Source organism: Haliotis rufescens, unplaced genomic scaffold (genome assembly GCF_023055435.1).
Source record: "Haliotis rufescens isolate VD_foot unplaced genomic scaffold, xgHalRufe1.0.p SCAF_3, whole genome shotgun sequence".
Taxonomy (NCBI): domain Eukaryota; kingdom Metazoa; phylum Mollusca; class Gastropoda; order Lepetellida; family Haliotidae; genus Haliotis; species Haliotis rufescens.
Window position 1 is genome coordinate 5878820 of NW_025964001.1, and position 18826 is coordinate 5897645.

General features: G+C 39.9%; 1 protein-coding gene across 1 annotated transcript in view; it reads right to left on the bottom strand.

The window, feature by feature from the left end:
* The window catches only part of LOC125384321 (xanthine dehydrogenase/oxidase-like), a 28219-nt gene extending 17950 nt beyond the window's left edge, over positions 1-10269 (bottom strand). Inside the window, exons 1-12 of the mRNA XM_048403299.1 lie at positions 10225-10269; positions 9364-9421; positions 8845-8941; positions 8612-8720; positions 7794-7920; positions 7355-7416; positions 6823-6900; positions 6265-6409; positions 5289-5456; positions 5125-5186; positions 4590-4683; positions 3866-3978 (exon numbers count right to left, since the gene is read on the bottom strand). Of these exons, the coding sequence (XP_048259256.1) occupies positions 3866-3978; positions 4590-4683; positions 5125-5186; positions 5289-5456; positions 6265-6409; positions 6823-6900; positions 7355-7416; positions 7794-7920; positions 8612-8720; positions 8845-8941; positions 9364-9421; positions 10225-10269 (1158 nt within the window). The remainder of the gene's footprint in view (positions 1-3865; positions 3979-4589; positions 4684-5124; positions 5187-5288; positions 5457-6264; positions 6410-6822; positions 6901-7354; positions 7417-7793; positions 7921-8611; positions 8721-8844; positions 8942-9363; positions 9422-10224) is intronic.
* Between the last annotated feature and the right edge of the window lie 8557 nt (positions 10270-18826).

An 18826-nucleotide genomic window follows, 5' to 3' on the forward strand; every position in this document is an offset into this window, starting at 1 on the left:
TGTCACCTTGGCTATGGTTATTATATGGGTGTCACCTTGGCTATGGTTATTATACGGGTGTCACCTTGGCTATGGTTATTATACGGGTGTCACCTTGGATATGGTTATTATACGGGTGTCACCTTGGCTATGGCTGTTATATGGGTATCACCTTGGATATGGTTATTATACGGGTGTCACCTTGGATATGGTTATCATACGGGTATCATCTTGGCTATGATTGTTATACGGGTGTCGCTTTGGCTATGGCTGTTATATGGGTATCACCTTGGATATGGTTATTATACGGGTGTCACCTTGGCTATGGCTGTTATATGGGTATCACCTTGGATATGGTTATTATACGGGTGTCACCTTGGCTATGGCTGTTATATGGGTATCACCTTGGATATGGTTATTATACGGGTGTCACCTTGGCTATGGCTGTTATATGGGTATCACCTTGGATATGGTTATTATACGGGTGTCACCTTGGCTATGGCTGTTATATGGGTATCACCTTGGATATGGTCATCATACGGGTGTCACCTTGGCTATGGCTGTTATATGGGTATCACCTTGGATATGGTCATCATACGGGTGTCACCTTGGCTATGGCTGTTATATGGGTATCACCTTGGATATGGTTATCATACGGGTGTCACCTTGGCTATGGCTGTTATATGGGTATCACCTTGGATATGGTTATCATACGGGTGTCACCTTGGCTATGGCTGTTATATGGGTATCACCTTGGATATGGTCATCATACGGGTGTCACCTTGGCTATGGCTGTTATATGGGTATCACCTTGGATATGGTTATCATACGGGTATCATCTTGGTTATGATTGTTATACGGTTGTCGCTATGGCTATGGTTGCTATACGGGTGTCACCTTGGCTGTGGTTACTATACGGGTATCACCTTGGCTGTGGTTACTATACGGGTATCACCTTGGCTATGATGGTTATACGGGTATCACCTTGGCTATGATGGTTATACGGGTATCATCTTGGCTATTGTTAAAATACGAGTATCATCTTGGCTATGTTTGTTTTTTATACGGGTATTAACTTGGCTATGGTTGTTATATGGGTATTACCTTGGCTATGGTTGTTATACGGGTGTCGCTTTGGCTATTGTTATTATATGGTTTATTACCTTGGCTATGGTAGTTATACGGGTGTCACCTTGGCTGTGGTTACTATACGGTATCACCTTGGCTATGATGGTTATACGGGTATCATCTTGGCTATTGTTATAATTCGAGTATAATCTTGGCTATGTTTTTTTATATACGGGTATTACCTTGGCTATGGTTATTATACGGGTGTCATCTTAGCTATGATTATTATACGGGTGTCACCTTGGCTATGATTATTATACGGTTGTCACCTTGGCTATTGTTATAATACGGGTGTCACCTTGGCTATGGTTATTATACGGGTATCACCTTGGCTATGATTATTATACGGGTGTCACCTTGGCTATTGTTATAATGCGGGTGTCACCTTGGCTATGGTTAGTATACGGGTGTCACCTTGGCTATGATTATTATACGGGTGTCACCTTGGCTATTGTTATAATACGGGTATCACCTTGCATATGATTATTATACGGGTGTCACCTTGGCTATGGTTATTTACGGGTGTCACCTTGGTTATGGTTATTATACGGGTGTCACCTTGGCTATGGTTATTAAACGGGTATCATCTTGGCTATGATTATTATATGGGTGTCACCTTGGCTATGGTTATTATACGGGTGTTACCTTGGCTATGGTTATTATATGGGTGTCACCTTGGTTATGGTTATTATACGGGTGTCACCTTGGCTATGGTTATTATACGGGTGTTACCTTGGCTATGGTTATTATACGGCGTTACCTTGGCTATGGTTATTATACGGGTATCACCTTGGTTATGGTTATTATACGGGTGTTACCTTGGCTATGGTTATTATATGGGTGTCACCTTGGCTATGGTTATTATACGGGTATCACCTTGGTTATGGTTATTATACGGGTGTCACCTTGGCTATGCTTATTATACGGGTGTCACCTTGGCTATGGTTATTATACGGGTATCACCTTGGCTATGGTTATTATACGGGTGTTACCTTGGCTATGGTTATTATATGGGTGTCACCTTGGTTATGGTTATTATACGGGTGTCACCTTGGCTATGGTTATTATACGGGTGTTACCTTGGCTATGGTTATTATACGGGTATCACCTTGGTTATGGTTATTATACGGGTGTTACCTTGGCTATGGTTATTATATGGGTGTCACCTTGGCTATGGTTATTATACGGGTATCACCTTGGTTATGGTTATTATACGGGTGTCACCTTGGCTATGCTTATTATACGGGTGTCACCTTGGCTATGGTTATTATACGGGTATCACCTTGGCTATGGTTATTATACGGGTGTTACCTTGGTTATAGTTATTATATGGGTGTCACCTTGGTTTTGGTATTTTTACAGGTGTCACCTTGGCTATGGTTTTTATACGGGTGTCACCTTGGCTATGGTTATTATATGGGTATCACCTTGGTTATGTTTATTATACGGGTTTCACCTTGGTTATGGTTATTATACGGGTGTCACCTTGGCTATGGTTATTATATGGGTATCACCTTGGCTATGGTTATTATATGGGTGTCACCTTGGCTATGGTTATTATACGGGTGTCACCTTGGCTATGGTTATTATACGGGTGTCACCTTGGATATGGTTCTAACACGGGTGTTACCTTGGCTATGGTTATTATACGGGTGTCACCTTGGCTATGGTTATTATACGGGTATCATCTTGGCTATGGTTATTATATGGGTGTCACCTTGGCTATGGTTATTATACGGGTGTCACCTTGGCTATGGTTATTATACGGGTGTCACCTTGGCTGTTGTTATAACACGGGTGTTACCTTGGCTATGGTTATTATATGGGTGTCACCTTACCTATGGTTATTATACGGGTATCAACTTGGCTATGATTATTATACGGGTGTCACCTTGGCTATCATTTACTGAACGAAGTCAATTAACTCCAAATAAGGTCGTTGGAGATGATGTTACGTAAATGCCACTGTCTAAACCTTGTGGACACCACGGTCTTATATCGTCATTCCGCTTGTCTCGAACTCTCATTACTCGATATGTTTCCATTGGACCCATCGCTGATCTGAGGCCTATGATAAATCAAATGAACAAAGTAGGACTCTGTTTGGCCCACCGCATAAATTCTAGACTTGATGAATACCGAAACGAAACTTTTGAGTTATTGATGGAAAAGAATTCATTTATGGTCAAATGGCTGACACCTTGCATTCTTTTTCTTTCTCACATTTGTTTCTTTTTAGTTTCTGGCACGTTAAGGGACACATTCTTGGTTAAACTACGTGTCAAATTGCTGGGTTTTGCGTCCCTAGGGCACGCCAGAAACCTATGATTGTGGGTTCGAATCCCGGTTCGCCCCGATTATGTTTCTAGGTTTGTCAGCACCATACCCGTGCTCGTGGGTTTCACCGAAGTGGTAAACGTTTGAGACCTGCATCACTTTGGGCTTTCCTCCCACATTAAGCTGACACGTCGCGATATAACTGGAATACTGTTAAAGGGGCGTTAAACCCAACTCACTCACTCACTCACTAACTCACTCACTGACGGCGGTCTGTAATTAATCGCGTCTTGATTAGACAATCCAGTAATTGACATCATGAGCATCGATCAACGCAATTGGGATACGATGACATACATTAATTACTGATCCCGTTACTCGCCTCATATGACAAGCATAGTCGCCTTTTACGGTAAGTTAGTGCAGCTTAAGACCAATTCTACCCCGGATCTTCACGGGTCGGAACTCGGCAGTCACCAACCTTGTTTGATGCAGGGATTGTTACAGACATCAGGACATCATCGGAGTCCAGACACGTTGACCTGTACTTGACATGGAAGCTGGAGTCAATCGTGAAGTGCCTAATAGCGGAGCCTAGAAATATTGAAACCAGAGAAAATTGACTGAACTACATCTGCATCCTAACACACACACACACACACACACACACACACACACACACACACACACACACACACACACACACACACACACACACACACACACACACACACACACACACACAGGCACACGCACACACACACACACACACATACACACACACACACACACATAGACACACACACACAGACACAGACACAGACACAGACAGACACACAGGCACACGCACACACACACACACACGCACACACACACGCACACACACAGACACACACACAGACAGACACACAGGCACACGCACACACACAGACACACGCACACATAGACACACACACACACACACACACGCAGACACAAACACACACAGACACACAGACACTAACAAAGACACACACACACACACACAGGCACACACACAGACACAGACAGACACACAGGCACACGCACACACACAGACACACGCACACATAGACACACACACACAAACACATACAGACACACACACACGGACACAAACAGATAGATGCAAACACACCTTTATAACATATAATATATATTTGTACACGTAAATACATGTGCAATACCTTTCTTCGCCACGCTGATGGTGGCGCCGGCAGCCATAAGCATCGGGAGGAGGTCAGACAATGGACTGGACGCAATAATGTTGCCACCGATACTCTGTCAAGTTATGAAACATTCCTGATCATAGAACGCTGAGTCATCACTTTGCTAAGATCAAAGGGGATTTTGGGGGACATATTTTCCAGGTGGAATATTTCATAGCACTTGGATATGTTAGAAGTTTTTGATTTAAAACATAAATATCAATGCGTTTTTATAATCTATCTTCATTGTATGGCAAGTGGGGTTAAACACCCCGATTGGTATCTTTCCGCGGTATGCTAGCTAAACGTAGCCATATGTATAACGGGTCGTAGAGAATAAAATTCTTTGAAACCATATGCAAGCAAATCCTGACCCATCTAAGGGACACAACTCCCCCGATCCGGACAGCGAATTATGCCACTCTTGAACACTTTGCCATCTGCATCCCAACTGAACCAATATCTCATTGTGATTGTTGGTCTGCTGCGTCTCACTCACTGAAATATTCCTGACCTGTGTGTTGCCGAACCATCGCAGAACGTCCAGAAAACCACGGAACACCCGTGTTTCATACTCTGAGGAGAAATTTGTATCAATTACGAATCATTATAATGCTGTAGTGTGCTTTTAACATTAACATGTCTTTCGTTTCAACTCATATTAACTTAACTGCTTACCTGGCGTGTCACTGACAACAGTTTGCAATGTATCAATAACGTTGGTGATAGTGACGGCCGAGCCGAACGTTATCCCTGACGGTGACCTTGAAATCTGCCTGAGTTCCGGGACGCTGGTGGCCTCGATCAACACATGGTATGTCCGACCCTTGCAGTGAGTCTCAACTGCTGTAATGGTGTCAGTTGATGTGGATTAGAGTCAGTTGAATTTATACTCCGATAACAATAAATATATATCACACATATATTTTATGTTTTGTTATGTCATGAATGTGTAGACATAATTGATCACATACACGTACATGAATAATATGAATGCACGAGGTTTGTATGTTACATTCCCGGTTAGCGTACGTGTATTTCATTGTATTCTGTTTAGAAGAAGTGAATGTATGGGTAAGGATTTCGTGATGGTTGGCGAAACGTTCACTCATCACATCAGAAGTGTTTACTTAAAGGGTAAGCCCCTCATCGATGTCGCTTGCTGTGCTCTAGGTCTACAGGGGCTGTCGGGTAGCCTAATGGTTAAAGCGTTCGCTCGTCACGTCGAAGACCCGGGTTCGTTTCCGACATGGGTACAATGTGTAAATTCCATTTCTGGTGTCCCCCGCCGTGATAAAAAAACGTAAAAGCACATGGCTGAATGCACAAGCACTCTGTCATACAGACATTATGTTGTTTTGTTTACAGATGAAAGATTTATCAATATGTCCGTAAAAAAATAGAAACAGGAAACAATTATTTGTACTTTCTTGCACTATTGTTACCAGGTCGACTTTTCGGAAAAGTATAGGCGTCATCTTCTTATTATTGTGGGCAGTGAGATTAATTCAGTTTGATTTTGTCAATATCCATCTCTGTTAAAACCCTTAATGAAGCTCAGCGAACACCAGTACTGTAATGGTCCCTATTGACACTCCACTTGTTGATGTTTGCACCGAAATTACTGTAGCGGCATGAAGTGATTAACACTCACATATCTCTGTATTCCCCAGAACAATCTTTGCTTCAGGATGTCGACACTTCAGGTCAAGTACCTCAGCCAGGGTGGATGGTCTGTACCACGTGCAATTGCCACATTTGAACACGACTGATTTCTCTTGGTAAAATGTCCACTTGTTCTGGTAAATGAAAGAAAAGGATTTCAACAGTCTTGTCACTTAAAAACAACATGTGACGGTGAGGTGGACAGGTATCCTCCGTGATAATTCTCGATTTATGCGATGATCGACGAAACTCCCACTGATGGAGTACTTTGATGAGATTGATTCTTTCGACGCTTCAGAACATAACAAATAAGAAGAAGAAACTGAACAGAAAAACATTTAAAGCTGCATTCAAATTGCACATATAGTAAACTACGGTTATAACGAACTCAAAGGGACCACTAATTTTAGTTCGTAATAACCGTAGTTTGGAAAAAGCATATATACAGCATATATACAACAAATCGCGGGACTAAAAAATAAGTTCGTACATCGGTAAGTTCGTTATAAGCGTGTTCGTTATAAACGTAGTTTACTGTATCGCCCACCTTTAGCTCTGGAGGAAAGATGGGTTCTTGTGTCGGATCGTATGGCGAATAATACGTCATGCTGGAGACATCCTTAGGCTGGAATATCAACACAATGCCGTAGATATATTACATCATCATCATATATGATACAGATACAGTGCAGTCCATCGTAGTAATCTCAGTGTATATATTTGTGAATAATAACTCTCTTACTTCAAGGTGTTTTACCAAGGATGATGTCTGTGACCATACCTCATCTTTGGCACTTGTGTTATTACGACAGCAATCCATTCCCAGGCCACAATTACCCTGTAATTGAGTGTTCCATGTTAACACGTGTCAATAAATTATAATTATTCATTTATCACGCTTACAATACTTTATACTACAGTATATTTTGGTTAAGATATGATGAAAATGTGATATAGATAGTCGTATATTCCGTCATGACCATTGAAACCAAAACCAAAATGATCAAGGATATCGTTGAGATTGATATGTCAGGATTGGTGACTGAAAAGTGTTTGACGTTTAGATAATATGGAAATACCTTTGCGAATGTCCGAAATCCATCAAGTATAGGTCTGTAGCCAGTACATCGACACAGGTTTCCTGCAAGGGGCGTTAGGGGAGGATATTGAGATCAATTTAAGGTTGATCAAACAATTACAAGTTGTCATTTAAGGTAGGTAATAAATTCGCCGATATCATTGTTTGTTTTCCTGTTGTTTAACGCGGCACTCAGCAACATTCCAGCTATATGACGGCGGTCTGTACATAATCGAATCTGGACCAGACAATACAGTGACTGACATCATGAGTATCGATCCATGCAATTGGAATACGATACCATGCATCAACCAAGTCAGCGTGCCTGACTAGTCGCCTCTTACGACAAGCATAGTTGCCTTTTACGGAATGGGTTGCTGAAGACCAATTCTATCCCGGATCTTCACGGGTCTCGCCGTTATCAAATGCCAGAGACTTACCATCTAGGAATCGGCGAATTTGGTCTTCAGTAGGCTGAGGGTTGTTCCTGAGGAGCGCGTACATGGACATGACCATACCAGGGGTACAGAATCCACACTGGGAGCCGTGCGCCTCCGCTAACCTTTTCTGAATTATTAAACATATTTTTAGAAGAGCAAATGATCACTGAAAACGTTAAGATAATAAACATCTTGAACCTGCAGTTTGATACGGATGGTCTTTGTGCTGCCTATAGACCATGGAGAGAACAGACTAACCTGTACTGGGTGTAGCCTGGTCTGTGTTCTGCCTATACCCTCTACTGTAGTGACAGCCAGACCATGGAGAGAACAGACTTACCTGTACTGGGTGTAGTCTGGTCTTTGGGCTGCCTATGCCCTCTACTGTAGTGACAGCCAGACACCTGTACTGGGTGTAGCCTGGTCTTGGTGCTGCCTGTACCCTCTGCTGTAGTGACAGCCAGACCATGGAGAGAACAGACTTACCTGTACTGGGTGTAGCCTGGTCTTGGTGCTGCCAATACCCTCTACTGTAGTGACAGCCAGACCATGGAGAGAACAGACTTACCTGTACTGGGTGTAGCCTGGTCTTGGTGCTGCCAATACCCTCTACTGTAGTGACAGCCAGACCATGGAGGGAACAGACTTACCTGTACTGGGTGTAGCCTGGTCTTGGTGCTGCCTGTACCCTCTACTGTAGTGACAACCATACCATGGAGAGAACGGACTTACCTGTACTGGGTGTAGCCTGGTCTTGGTGCTGCCTATACCCTCTACTGTCTGTAGTGACAGCCAGACCATGGAGAGAACAGACTTACCTGTACTGGGTGTAGCCTGGTCTTGGTGCTGCCTATACCCTCTACTGTAGTGACAGCCAGACCATGGAGATAACATACGGGCAGGATGCAAGCAAAGACCGAAAAATGCCTAAAAGAAAGATTTAAAGAATTATTGACAAGATTAATTATGGAAATTAAAATGTGAAAAATACAATCAAAATTCAAATTCAGTTAATTTGAAAGGTCGCAATGAGAAAGATAAATCAGTCAACCTGATCTTCTGTGCTTTGTGGTCATACTCTGACACCATTACGGTACACGCGCCACATCCTCCTTCTGCACAGCCACCCTTACTTCCGGTCAGGCGCACTTCAAGTACAGTTAAGTAATAATGAATTGTATAAGGATCTATACCGAAACGTCGCCTTTACTTTAAATATAGAAGTAGTTATCCATAAATTATCTCTACTTTTTTAAGTTATAATGTCTTGCATTTCTTGTACAGTAACTATAATGGTAGCAAAGTAAAATCCACATGGCGTATGTCCACATTAGGGATCAGGACTTCACGCCATCTTCACAATGTATTGGCCTACTATTTTCGCTTTCACCAGCCATGTCTTGGGGAATGGCATACTTTTGATTTGCTTAAACTCAGTTTATACTTTTGTCTTAGTTGAAAATTTAATGCTGGCGATTTCAACCTCACGCTTTGTCGACGAAATAATGTTAATCTCACTCTTCATTTGTACAGTGCAAAGAGTGCGTCTCGTGACAAGCTTCAAGGATACATTTATGACGCAGGTACTGCAGCAACGAGAGACCTGGATCAGGCTGCCTTTCCTCTATCTGGAACATATTACACAGATGGTAAACAGCACTGATACGGATGGGTAAACATGAGTTCACATGCTGTTTACCTCTAATCTGCCTTTTACGAACCATGTCATCTGTTTCGGGGGATACGCGAGACTAACAATTCTTTGGAGTTGCCGTTTTGAATTAAGGATATAGGATGTAACCAAATGTTGTGATTACATATAAAGGCATCACAAAATCATGGCCTGTTTGCTTTCGTATGTAAGATATGTAATGGACAAAAAGTTAAAACTTTTGCGTTTTCTCTGGAAAGCGTGTAAAGTATGATCAAATATTTGTGTAACAGACAGGAGGTCAAACCGACTGCAATTTGTCTGAACGACATATCAGGTGGGGTCAATCAGACGGTAACCATGGTAACAGATGAAAAGCGTACATCATTTTCTTTCACTCACTCACATATTTTTTCCATTTCAGCAGTTATTATTTAAAACAAAAAGCAGACGGCCAATTCCTTTACACGAAATACAAACTGGGTTGTTTTTTATGAATTGTTATCCCGGCATTAAGAGTACAGAACAAGGAATGGTTGGCACAGATTCAGTATAATATGTCCAAGTGAAAAATCCATGTTAAACTGCGGCATGGAATCTTGATGAGAATACCTGATCATGGACACGTTCTCATGACAATTTGTGTATTATTTGTCTTCATACAGACTCCTAAACAGTATTCGTCCGGTATTACCAATTAATGTATCCAATGAAGTAAGTACCACGTATCATCAAAACATTCGCAGTAAAAGTATTAAGTATTAAGGAATATAATATCACCTTTATACCATTCACGAAGAACACCAAACTGTCTGTCTCCGCCATCATGGAGTATCCTTCTATGCTGAACGACTGTTACTGTCCATGTGGATACAGAACCACATTAAGTACAACCGTCACGGTGACTAGCTGAATACCATGCAGCGTTTTGGACGTGATGCGATTGCCATATGATGTGTGTGGCCTGATTTGAATAGGACCGATCTCGAAAAATATCCCTAGCAGAAATAGTGAGTGATTATAGTCAGGACTAGTGACTGTGTCTATATTAGTTCACGCTGTTTTCAGCTATATCAGGGAAAGGGACACCGTCACGTCAATGCAGTCATGTGTAAGCATTGGAGGTTTTACCGCAAATGTGTTTCATGTTAAGCAAGGTGTGGGTCAAGGTCGCGTTTTATCGGCATGGCTTTCTACTCTGTATATTAATGACTTATTGTATTCACTTGATGATTCAGGGCGTGGCTTGTGTCTTCCATGAGGGTAATACACCCGGCATCCTATTAGCAAACGATACTACGTTGTTGAGCAGCTCCTCTGACGGACTGCAATGTCTACTGAATGATATATACAAATATGCTAATAGATGGCATTTGAAATATAATGCCAGTAAAAGTGCATTTCTACTGTTTGGGAATATTCGCTAATCTGTCTGTCAATGTGTCTACATTGGTTCACAAGTACTTCCTAAAAGGGAAATGTAACTTATGCTGGATTGCTTTTAAATACATCAAAGAAAACCTTAGAACGTACCCATCTCATATGTGAAAAACTCAGAATGTCAGTCAATATAAATTATAATCATTGACTATATTTTGGTGGTGTAAATTCTGTCCCAGCTGTTCGTATATGGGAAAGGGTAATTCTACCATGTGGATTATTTGCTTGTAGTGTATGGGGTAAACTGTCACCAAAGAAATACGAAATGTTTGAAATTATTCAACGTTATTTTTGTAAAAAGATCCAATCCTTCCGTCGTCACCAGAGATTGTCTGGGTTAAATTTCTCTCCTGGCGTACATTGATCAACGAGCTCTCTTATTCCTTCGAAAACTATGTACTAGTGACATTAACTTTGCTTTTAAAAGAATATTGCAGCACAACTCGATACAATTAAAGAAAAAGATGATGAATGTAAAATGTCACTCGTATACCACATGCTTTCACTAGTAAACAAGTATGAACTCAATAATGATAGAAACACCTACACCACCTATTCTCACCCCAAAAAAACAACAACAACAACAACAACAACAACAACAAAACACAAACAAACAAAAACATGCACTGCATTGTCCATTCACTAAAGAAGAAATCCATTGTGCAGTAAAACGACTTAAAGTTCGAAATTCAGTATTGTAAATGAGCATATAAAGAAGGCTGGTAGATCTCTGCTGTATCATATTGCCTTACTATTCAATGCCATGATTAACTTTGAATACATTCCAAAATCATTTTCTATAGGTCAAATTCTTCCTATACACAAAGGCCATGGTAAACCAAATTATGACCCTGCCAATTATAGAGGAGTAACAATGACGCCTGTATTAAGCAAACTTTTTGAAATACTTCTTCTCAACAGAATAGAGTCGTGGGTAGAACATAACAAAGAATTTTCCCATCCTTTGCAATTTGGATTTAGACGTCAGTATGGTGCTGAAACGGCTGTACTTACGTTAACAGAAAATATTGCATATTACAATGAAAGGATGTCGCCTGTATACTGTGCATTCTTAGATAACGAAAAAGCATTTGATCGGGTATGGCTTGATGGATTATTTATTAAACTGTATGATATAGGAATAACGGATAAACTATGGAGAATATTAAGACTCTCCAACAGCTCTATGAAATCATTTGTATGCTTTGAAGGATTTAAGTCGGATGTATCCCCCGTGAATCAAGGAGTAGGTCAAGGTAGAGTAATATCCGCCTGGCTTTTCACGCTATTTATTAATGACCTTCTATATGAACTTGAAAACTCAGATTCTGGCTTAATTCTGCCATGGGGTAAATGCCCTGGGATCTTTCTTGCTGACGACACTACTTTATTGAGTATCTCAAATAAAGGCCTGCAAAATCTACTTGATGTCGTTCAAAACTATGCTCATATGTGGCAGCTAAAATATACTCACACGCAAAAGAAACGCAAGTCGACTATGCAGTATACGTGTTATTTATTTGCAACAGTAAAGACAAGAAATACTAATAGGGCAAGATTGACAAAAATTTGACTAAAGACAGTTTCATGGATTAAAAGGCAGATGGCATAATTGGTTTTTGCAAATGTTAAGGGCTTACACAGTTTCGGGTCAATACCCAAAATGTCAGTCAATACCTGGTGTGACCACCATTAGCATTGATCACTGCCACACATCTTCTGTACATTGAGTGGATCAGACGATTTGTGAAGGCCCTAGGGATCCTCCTGCACACATCCAGAGCAACTGTGCGTAGTTCATCGATAGTTGTAGGGACTGGGCGCACATTGTGCAGACGCCTTTGAACCTCATCCCACAAGTGTTCGATGTGGTTCAGATCAGGGCTGAGGGCTGGCCACGGTAGAACACGGATGTTGTGTTGTTGCAGAAAGGCCATGGTAGCTCTGGCAACATGGGGACGAGCGTTGTCCTGCTGGAAAATGTGTTGTTGATGTTGTGCAAAAAATGGAACAACGTGGGGTCTGATCACTTGGTCGATATACCGCTGAGCAGTGACGCCGTGTCCCCGACCTTGACCAACATTCAGAAAGCACATGGGTCCAAGTCTCGCATTAAGTCCAATCCCTGCCCATATCATGACGCTTGGTCCACCCCATGGATCCCTTTCCACAACGTTTCTTTAAGCGAAACGATCACCTCGACGCCGCCAAATTCTGACTCTTCCATCTGCATGGGAGACACAAAAGCGACTTTCATCAGAGAAGATGACACGCCTCCACTCACGATGACGCCAATTGCGATGACCCTGTGCCCACTGAAGTCGTGCTTGTCGATGCCGTGATTGGAGAACAGGACGACGTGCTGGTCGGCGACATCTGAGGTTGTTGGAACGGAGACGTCGGATCACAGTGTCCCGGCTAATGTGTCGATTATGTGTTCCTATGGTCTGTCGAGCACTTTCACTTGCAGTTAGGAACGGATGTCGCTGGTGTTGACGGGTAATCTGCCGATCTTGTCGAGGTGTGGTGATCCTAGGACGACCGCTCCGAGGAAGGTCATCTGTGGTCTGTGTAGCATTGTATCGATGCAGGAGACGGTAAATTGTGATTATGTTAACATTGAAATGACGGGCAACATCTTGGACAGACTCTCCAGCTTCCAAACGTCCGATAGCCTGGTTTCTCTGAATTTGAGTTAGGCGTGGCATTGTTGACCAAGGAGTGGTAGGTCCAAGAATCGGCCACAGTTTTATACCCACTACACTTCGTGCATTTTCGATTTCGCGAGAAATGGGTGCATGATACCCACATAGTCATTGAAATGGTGCGTTTTGGCGATTCGTTTTTTATGTTGCGTTTTTACTCAGGGCTTCCAAAATGCAACCAAAAATATTGATAACACCATCAGGCTTTACTACATGCTAAAATTCGTATCAATTTATGGTTCCGTGTGTGTTATATATTTGCTTAAAACCACTTGCGTTTCTTTTGCGTGTGAGTATATAATGTAAGCAAGAGTGCAGTTCTCTACTTTGGATGCCAAAACAATAAGGTTAAAACCACAAATGTATCAATTGGCGATAAGGAAATCTATTAAATATGCAGGTGTATATCTTATTACAGATAAATCATCACTTGAACGTACAAATTTGCATGTAAAAAGTTACGTGTAATCAACACTTAGCATAATAATGGGCTGTATTTTGGTGGTCTGACTCCTATATCTGCAGCACGTATCTGGGGGAGGGTAATCTGATCATGTGGTCTCTATGGATGCAGCGTATGGGGTAAATTTCCTCTTAAAGAGTATGAAATCCTTGAAGTTGTACAACGTCAATTTTGTAAAAAAAAGTTCAGGGACTACAGAGGCGCACTCCCGGTATTGTCGTATTGGATGCTATCGGCATCATGCTACTACAGTATTACATAGATAAAAGAGCACTCTAATTCTTAGGAAAGCTATGTAATGCAAAGTATAACTGTGTTTTTAAAGTAATGTTTCTAGTTCGCCTGGGTCAATTTATGTGTACAGATAGTTTTACATGCAATGTATGGAGTAGAAAATCTCCATTATATAAAATGCTACAACTTGTCCAGAACTATAACCTTAGTGATACACTTGTAACTATGTCAATAACTGTCAATTTATTAATAGGAAATGCTCGTCCAAGGCCATCAATGATGCCATTAAATCTCATCGAGATGATGTATTTTATGTCCATCTTAAATCAAGACTCAGTCTGTCAAGATATGTTAGAATATGATCAAGTAATGAACACTATCTCTGGAAACTAGCCTTGGAGAAGTATGACCATTTAACTAATATTGCAAGGCTTGTATTCTATGGATCATGTGAAATTGTCTCTAGAGAATGCTATTGTAAAACTGTTGCAAATGATATTGTAAAGCACGTGTTTATGTCTTGCACGATCAATATGAATGACCGAAATCTACTTTTTAACACCATATGTGATATCCTGGATGTAAATGTTTTTGTAAAGATCTGGGAGAAAGATGATATATATATATATATATATATATATATATATATATATATATATATATATATATATATATATATATATATATATATATATATAAATATATATATATATATATTCTTGCGTTTTTATTTGGTGGATGTCCCATAGAATGTATTATGGAACTAGAAAGAGATGTGTGGGAAGAAGTAATAATTAATGTAAGCCTCTTCATAAGGAAATGGCGATACCTGTTAAAAAACTTATATGTCTATGCACATGTGTAAATATACCCCCAATTCATGTTAAACATGTAACATAATTATATCGCATATTGTAATCTTCATTCAATTGGAGGAAAAAAATAATATCTATCTATCTATCTATCTATCTTGGAGGAAATAAAGATGATATATCTATCTATCTATCTATCTGTAGAGAATTGAACCCGGGCCTTCGGCGCGGCGAACGAACGCCTTCAACAATTGGCTACCCAATGACAACCAGGCACCATTGACGTTATATGACGGTGATGTGGAAACTAACCAAGGCAGATCTGATACTACGGTTATCATATAAACATAATGCTGCAACCATCATGTCAGAGGTATAATTAGTAAACTTAGGCCAGTGTGAGTGAGTGAGTGAGTTGGATTATTAACCCTCTGGATGCCGAGTTTTTTTCTGACGCACATTTTCCAAAGATCACCATGTATGGACATACATTCAATGCCAAAAATAGCATGCCGTAAATGACGAACACAATTTTTCTCTATGACGTCAAAAGTTGACAGAGGTTACACGCGTACAAAGAAAAGGGGGCATAACTACGCTATCCTTAGCACTAGTTTATTGTAACTCAGGTCACTTGGTGAGAATTAGCTGTAAGTAAGGACAATATATTTTCGTGGTGTTTTGTTCACGGTTTACCAAACTATTCCATCACAAATGTCTGTATACGTTTAGTTATAAAAAAACCCTTAATAAAAAAGAGGAAATGGAGAAATGGATGGTCCTATCTAACCTGTAACTTAGTCCTTAGATTCCAACATTCTCCTGATTGTGTAAATGTAATTTGACTAATGTTGCACCATTATTAATAGAGCACTTGTCTTATCGTTAAATGTAATGGAATAACATAACACCATTCTTTTTGACGTCATGGCTGGTTTTATGTCTTTGATAACGTCCATGGTATGGACAATTTCGATGTGTAAAAAATAAATTTCACACCTTTTCGACACAACGTGAAATGACTGCTTCCACCAAGTGAATAATGTCTTGAATATGTAAACAATTTGATTGTTTATCGTGTATCTTAATTGGTCAAAACACGCACCTGTTTGGCATCAAAAATTCAAAACAACCAAAATTATATTCAATATTGGACATATATTTGTTTATTATTATGTCATTATTTCTCTTCATCTCGTCTCAGAATTACACAATAAAAGATGCGAGGAAGGTTCTATTGGTATAGAATTATCAGGATAATCGTATAAGGTTGAACCAACGGGGTACGTACATGGCATGGGTTTTATTTTTATACATTTTACAATTCCTGCAGAAATAAAGTGAACAGTTTACTATCCTGTGATCACAATATTGAACAAAGAATGAACCCATTGATTATATAATGCAAAACGACAGGAATAATTCGTAAATTGTTGGCGACTAACGCGCACCCGGCGAATCGTTAGATATCACTGTTCTGAGTATCAAACGACTTAAAAATCAATTCCAAGACCAAGACAATTCTTTCAGAAATGTGTGCATATATTTTAACGAGAAATATTATCCATTTTGTTCAAGTAGTATATTCATGGACATTGGTTATATGAACTTCGTATTCGACACTATTGTAAACAATGTTCAAACAAATAGGATATTATCAAAGGTTCGTTTATACATGTTGTGGCCTATATTTACGTATGATACCATTTTGAACATTGACAAATATCCAACGAGAAATTAATTGTGTGAAAAAGTGTGTAAAAGATATACAAAATCTACATCATAACTGAAATTGTAAACCTAATGATACAATGATCGTGTGCACTCTCATTCAAGGACCTTCACCTGAGAGAAATGACCAAATATGTACAACAATGTTGACGTATGACATCACTGCCTGTTACCGACTTTTACAAAATTGCGTGTTCAATGTCAACAGTACGCGGGATTTTACGAGGGGACTTTCGTTGATTCAGGGATCGTATGTACATAAATGTGATATGTAAGTAATCAGAACCATTCTGAAAATCTATGTGTACTGTTATTGGTTGTTGTATTTTTCATTGAAACCAACGGAAATAGTCAGAAATTCCGATAAATACCGTTGTCGTTGTGCGTGATGTTTGCGTCAGTCATGGCGTCACACAGGACGGCAACTTTGACAATTTCTGTTGAAAATATCAAATCATTGTGTTGGAATAGTTTGGTTCCTCGTGAACAAAACACCACGAAAATATATTGTCATTACCCACAGCTAATTCTCACCAAGTGGCCTGAGTTACAATAACTAGTGCTAAGGATAGCGGTGTTATGCCTCCTTTTCTTGGTACGTGTGTAACCTCTCTGTCGCCTTTTGACGTCATAGAGAAAATTCAGGTTTCGTCATTTACAGCATGCTATTTTTGGCATTGAATGAATGTGGTTATACATACGCATGTAACTCCATTTGATATGTAGTTATGTCGTTCAGATATTAGGCAGTATTTTGTTTCGCTCATAGTTTCCGTAAAGCTTCTAAATAAAAAAAAATCGTCGCACGGTACTTTTATGGGTGTACGATAAAAAGCAGATAAATTTACTTTTTTTCAATGCAGAATAAATTCTCGGACAACACTTAGAAGTGTCTTTTTTTAAAACCGGTGTAATAACTGCCTTTAAATGTACAGCACCAAATAGGAAATTTAATATTCTCCACCTCTGCGTAATTTTATAGCCGGAGGTAGATCCAGTGCCGCTTGAGCCCAATTCTCGCACAACTTTCACTTTTCCGATCTCAGGAAAATGTGTGTCAGAAAAAAAACGTAATAAGATAATCGTATAAGGTTGAACCAACGGGGTACGTACATGGCATGGGTTTTATTTTTATACATTTTACAATTCCTGCAGAAATAAAGTGAACAGTTTACTATCCTGTGATCACAATATTGAACAAAGAATGAACCCATTGATTATATAATGCAAAACGACAGGAATAATTCGTAAATTGTTGGCGACTAACGCGCACCCGGCGAATCGTTAGATATCACTGTTCTGAGTATCAAACGACTTAAAAATCAATTCCAAGACCAAGACAATTCTTTCAGAAATGTGTGCATATATTTTAACGAGAAATATTATCCATTTTGTTCAAGTAGTATATTCATGGACATTGGTTATATGAACTTCGTATTCGACACTATATAAACCTATCAATATTTATGTAAACAATGTTCAAACAAATAGGATATTATCAAAGGTTCGTTTATACATGTTGTGGCCTATATTTACGTATGATACCATTTTGAACATTGACAAATATCCAACGAGAAATTAATTGTGTGAAAAAGTGTGTAAAAGATATACAAAATCTACGTCATAACTGAAACTGTAAACCTAATGATACAATGATCGTGTGCACTCTCATTCCAGGACCTTCACCTGAGAGAAATGACCAAATATGTACAACAATGTTGACGTATGACATCACTGCCTGTTACCGACTTTTACAAAATTGCGTGTTCAATGTCAACAGTACGCGGGATTTTACGAGGGGACTTTCGTTGATTCAGGGATCGTATGTACATAAATGTGATATGTAAGTAATCAGAACCATTCTGAAAATCTATGTGTACTGTTATTGGTTGTTGTATTTTTCATTGAAACCAACGGAAATAGTCAGAAATTCCGATAAATACCGTTGTCGTTGTGCGTGATGTTTGCGTCAGTCATGGCGTCACACAGGACGGCAA